Source organism: Trematomus bernacchii, unplaced genomic scaffold, assembly GCF_902827165.1.
Source record: "Trematomus bernacchii unplaced genomic scaffold, fTreBer1.1, whole genome shotgun sequence".
NCBI classification, from domain to species: domain Eukaryota; kingdom Metazoa; phylum Chordata; class Actinopteri; order Perciformes; family Nototheniidae; genus Trematomus; species Trematomus bernacchii.
Window position 1 is genome coordinate 1,806,822 of NW_022987552.1, and position 6,000 is coordinate 1,812,821.

The 6,000-nt window shown below is 38.2% G+C and overlaps 1 protein-coding gene across 1 annotated transcript in view; it reads left to right on the forward strand.

Annotated features, from left to right (window-relative positions):
* Nucleotides 1-6,000, forward strand: part of myt1la (myelin transcription factor 1-like, a) — an 83,393-nt gene that overhangs the window by 43,832 nt on the left and 33,561 nt on the right. Inside the window, exons 11-12 of the mRNA XM_034123786.1 lie at nt 1,751-1,885; nt 5,582-5,672. Of these exons, the coding sequence (XP_033979677.1) occupies nt 1,751-1,885; nt 5,582-5,672 (226 nt within the window). The remainder of the gene's footprint in view (nt 1-1,750; nt 1,886-5,581; nt 5,673-6,000) is intronic.

Sequence of the window (6,000 nt, forward strand, 5' to 3'; positions counted from 1 at the left end):
TCTGTACAAAAAGCCACACTGTCAGATAATAAAAACACTCATTGTTCTGTACAACAAATATTCCTAAAAACAGTTTGACCGTAGTTCACAAAGGCATCATCTCTTCATGTTTCCTCTTCCAAATGTGCCAGTTTTACACCACCTCTATGCATCATGTTGGAGCTGAATCTTCTTTTTACTCCAGAAATACGACCCCAGGTCAGAAAGGAAGTAGTTTATCTTGTCTTTCTGACTTATTGTAATTCTCAACTCTGCAGCCGCCCGAGGCTTTCGAAGCTTAAGCAGAACAACTGTAACTTTAATGTCTGTCTTCTCCCCTCTTGTTTCCAACATCTCTGTGCACATCAGATGAGTTTTCTGACCTCTCGGCTCATAAAACCTTTTAAAATCCCATTTTGATATTTCAGAAATGGTGTGCATGACCGCCAATGAGATAATGGCCGTTTTCAGGACCATCACGATATATCGTTTTTCTCTGACAGCAGCTTATGTTGTTAATAGGCCGTTGTGGTAACATCAGACTACTGGCTTGTCAGGCATGAGTAATAACAATCTGCACGGCCGTTAGGAGAGAAAATCCATCTGTGGGACAATATCTGGGGCCTATTTCTCTAAAAAAACACTAACAATACAAAACAATGCCACTGTGTGGTTATCAGCTACCAACAGATTCAGATTGGGTTCAGACTGCTTTTAATACCAGGCTTTAATCTGGCGCCCATACATGTGCAATTTGTTTGTATACAGCAGAGGGGAGAAGTAGTGGAGTACAAATACTTCGTTACTTAAGAGAAATTTTCTGGTATCAGTACTTTACTCCACTACTTAACACAAATACCTGTACTTTCTACTTCTTACATGTTGAACACAAATACCTGTACTTTCTACTTCTTACATGTTGAACACAAATACCTGTACTTTCTACTTCTTACATTTTGAACACAAATACCTGTACTTTCTACTTCTTACATTTTGAACACAAATACCTGTACTTTCTACTTCTTACATTTTGAACACAAATACCTGTACTTTCTACTTCTTACATTTTGAACACAAATACCTGTACTTTCTACTTCTTACATGTTGAACACAAATACCTGTACTTTCTACTTCTTACATGTTGAACCCAAATACCTGTACTTTCTACTTCTTACATGTTGAACACAAATACCTGTACTTTCTACTTCTTACATGTTGAACACAAATACCTGTACTTTCTACTTCTTACATGTTGAACCCAAATACCTGTACTTTCTACTTCTTACATGTTGAACACAAATACCTGTACTTTCTACTTCTTACATTTTCCAAACAGGCTGGTTCCTTTAGTTTGAATGTGTGTTTGGTGGCGTGATCATTATTATTTAGAGTCATTGCGTGCCTATTGATTTGAACACGATCCGTGTATCCATCATTTCCTGGTCTTCTCTAAAGAAGAGGGACCAATGAAAACGTTGTCATGTTGCCGTTGTTCAGCATGGAAACATTCATTAGCTAACAATGACATTATTGTTCTATTAATATAAAGGGAGGTCAGGTACTCTTTAAAACAGCTGCTAGTTATGGGTACTTTTTACTGAAGTACATTTCAAAGCCCATACTTCTTTACTTTTACTTGAGTAAATAAGTTTAGTCAGTACTTCTACTTTTACCAGAGTATTTTTAAACACGATTATCTGTACTTCTACTTGAGTAGAGGATGTTGTTACCTGTTGATTCAGCTCCACCTCATCTCTCTGTTTCTTTCCAGACTCTTCCAGGGGGGAGAAGAAGGAGAGTAAGTGTCCGACGCCGGGCTGCGATGGGACGGGTCATGTGACCGGTCTGTACCCTCATCACCGCAGCCTGTCCGGGTGTCCTCACAAAGACCGGGTCCCGCCTGAGAGTAGGTCCCTCTGCCTGGATGTTAAGCAATTCAAACACACCCTGCTTTACAAAAAGAACATCTAAATAATAAGTCTAACAAGTCATTCTTTAGCTAGTTAGTGTGATGGTTGGTTGGGTTTCAATCATTTCTCAGAGCTGCTAAGGACGCAGGAATGATATCATTGGTTGGGTTAAACCTTCATTTTACCCTCAAATTCACTGTGGTCCAGGAAGTAGGCAAAATAGCAAATGAAATGTCAAAGAAGGAGCTATTCACAATCAGAATCAGAATGAGAATCACAATCAGAATCAAGTTTATTGCCAGGTACGTTTACACATAAAAGGAATTTGCTTTGGTATCTGGTGGTGCGAACATAAACAATCTAAGAAAATAAGTCGCAAAGTAGATGAAAAGAGAAATATATAAGGATAATAAAAATTAAGTATTTTTAAGAAACAATTTAATTTAAAAAAAGATGCTAAAAACAAGTATTTTCACCAAATGTCTAAATAATCATGCAAACTATCTAATGTTGATATCCAACTTTAGGGTACAACAACTAGATTTAACATCAGAGGTTAGCTAATGCTAATAAGCTGATTTAGACCAGGGGTTCCCAAACTTTTCAAAATAACAGTGCCAGAGACTGGCGAGGGGGTGCAAGTGAATACATTTATAAATTTACGTTTTCCGCACTCTCGTGGGAATATCTCCGCAATGGAGCGAGCTTACGTTTCACTTTCAATTGCATGATATAGCCCAGTGCAACACCTTCGTCACACAAGTTGCCACTTGTTTGTACCATTTTCAGGCGACTTGTAATCTGTTCTAGAAAAACGATGTGTTTTTTAGGATTTCAAGAAGCATATAAAACAAACAATGGATTAAAGTCTAAGTGGAGAAACACTGCGCTAGTGGATTGTGAACGGGGGGGGCGGGGGGGGAGGGGGGGAGCCTCGCTGCGGGGGAATTCTACGGATGGCCAGTCCGTCCCTGAAAAATGTGTATGCACATGTCGCGACCCCCACGCGAACCCCTGATTTAAACAACTTAATTTGGTCACTTTGCATTTGCCTGTTTGGTAGAAATGCCTATAAAATTATTTTTGATTTGTCATAATTTGGCTTATTGATTCTCACTGGGTCCATAGGTTGTTTTACAAGAAAATAAGAGCCAATCACCTTTTAGTTTTATAACTTAGAGTTGGAGACGTTGGGTACTTGTAGTATTTATTATGTGAAATGGCAGCAAAACAGTCATCGCTGGCAGTAATGAAGCTAAAATAGTTAATAATTAAATAACAGATAATATAAATGAATTAGGCTACTTTGTGGTAGGAAAGGAAGTGACCTCTGAGAGATGTTTCTAGATCTAAAACCATAAAAGATTAGTTTTATTTAAATTTAAATCGTCCCAAAATGTACTCACTGACTTTATCATGGCTGCTTTAAACGTAAAACATCACTTACTTATTTCCTTTGTTTACATTCAGATCCTGGATACTGTCACCTCTTTTCGGAAAACTCTTAAACCTACATTTCCATTGGACACATTTGAGATAATCCCAACGTTTTTAGAACAATATTATAAGAGAAACACAGACTTAAAATGACTTGTAAGATTGATTGTTTATCAGGGAAAGTGTTGGGCATGTAAGCTATCATGCATTCGTCCTGCATGACTACATCTGTGTGTGTTTTAGAGAGAATCTGTGCGTCACATCTGGAGGATTGTTTGCTTGAGACTCCTGGGTATTTTAGCATCTTTTTGTTCTTGAACATTAAGTTATTTCTGCACAAAAAACCTCTTGTTTGTGGTCTCGGTTCTTGTGGCACAAATAGAGGTTTTCTTTACTTTGCTTTAGTTTTTGTTTCCCTCCTTTTCTTGCTTTCCGTTTCCTCATCACACCTGCCTGATGTCTGGTTTTGGTGTCTGTGTTGCTGCATGAACAAATGGATTAATTCACCTCACAAACAAACCTGCATGAAAACATGAGACTGATTTATATCACGCACCAAACTCCCAGGTAATATGGGACATTAGGTCAGATAAAACAGAGGCATCAGACCTGCAACATGTAAAAGAATGAAGTAGAAACTTAAATCAACAACATTATAAATAGCAAATATATACGGTAGAGCTGAGAATATTTCAGTTATGCTTTGATTTAGGTCTTTTCAGCTACATGTTGTCTTATTTATAGCTAGTGATGCTCATAAGCTTTTAATGCAAACACATATAACTTAGTATTGAAGTAAACAAAGTAGTCCAATGGAGGAGAAACTCCCTCTGGAGGTAACTCAGGGATTTTAGCCTTTGCAGACCATTTACATGCACTAAAACCTATATAACGCACTACAAGAAAGGGAAGATTAGGGCCCCTTGGTGTAGAGACATGCAAGAAAAGTGCAGGAAATCATTACAATGTAGATGGATATATAAAATATAAAGAGGAAACCTTAGTTGTTACATAACTGTCGTTTCTTATGATGCAAAACGTTTATCACCCCCGACATTGATCCTTTACCATCTGCAGTCACTAGCAGATTTAACAGTGCATGACAAACGTTTGCTTCCAGTTTATCGTCTCATGACATTTTATGAAATGAGCACAGTGTCAAGAACAAACTCTGAGGCCTGAACCCAAAAGCACAACTCAACACAGAAGGTTTATTCAAAATAAAGTCTTTTATCTGGTCTGGTTTTGACATAGTAAACAAAGTTTCAAACAAAAACACTCACTAGAGGAAAACGTAACCAAGCTAACAAAACAAAATCACTCAATAGAGGACAAGGCACTGAGCAAATCAATAATCTTGGCTTGGCGATATATATGCTGGTAGTCTGCACAAAACGAATGGAGACTACGACAATATATACACCTGAAACGAGAGGGAGAGTTACTTTTCAAAAGAAAACAGGAAGGCACCAAGCAACAAAAAGACAGTACAAAAACGAATTTAAATAATCTTTCCAGACACAGTGATCAAAATGCAAATAAAGTGTGTGTGTAGCTGTAATCGTGCTCGTTTTGTTAAATTCAGTGGCCTGTTGTCAGTCAAGCAGCTGTAATGTAGCGCTATAAAAATCCCATGTATTATTATCATTAATAATGTGTGCATGCCTAACCGTCGCTGCTGACCATTTACATGCACTAAAACCTGTAGAACACTACAGGAAAGGACAAATCCCCCAAAACTAAATGTAGAGACATGCAAGAAAAGTGCAAGAAATCATTCCGCTGCAGATGGATATACTAGCAGATTATAATACGATAGGATACGACACGACAATACTTTAATGGTCAGATCAAGTCTGAAATGCTCCTTGCATCACAGCAGCTCCATGTGTCACATCAACAGACACATATCAAGACGCAATACATGAAAAACAAACAACAAACATTTAACATAACAGCACAATCACTGAGAGAAAAGCTGCTCAAAGAGCCTTCAGTGTGCATTTCATAACAGTGCATGACAAACGTTTGCTTCCAGTTTATCGTCTCATGACAGATTATGAAATGAGCACAGTGATCAAAATGCAAATCAAGTGTGTGTGTCGCTGTAATCATGCTCGTTTTGTTAAATTCAGTAGCCTGTTGTCAGTAATCTGCAATGTTTGCATGCCTAAATCCGCTGCTGAGCGCCCGGTGACTCTCCTGTCGTCTCCTAACCCTTCGCTGTCTTTCTCACCTTTTCCTGTCCCTCAAAGTCCTTGCCATGTATGAGAATGTTTTAAAGTGCCCCACTCCCGGCTGCTCAGGACGGGGTCATGTCAATAGCAACAGGAACTCGCACCGCAGGTGAGTGAGCGGCATTCAGACGGCCGCTAACACCCCGAAAAACACCGTGAATGTGGCAGATTTACAGAACAGTTTCAAGTTTCAAGTTCAAGGCTTTCATTGTCATTTGTACAAAGTTACAGTGTAGATATGTCGATGAAAATCTGAGGTCACAGGCTCCTCCAACAGTGCAACACAATAAAACAGATAAAATAGTGCAAGTAAATACAAATAAAATAGTAAAATAGTGAAATAGTTCAATAAGAGTCTATGTACAAGTAATTGGAATATGATATATTAGATAACTAATGTGTAAGTTGCAAACAGATGAATGTTATGGATGTTCTTT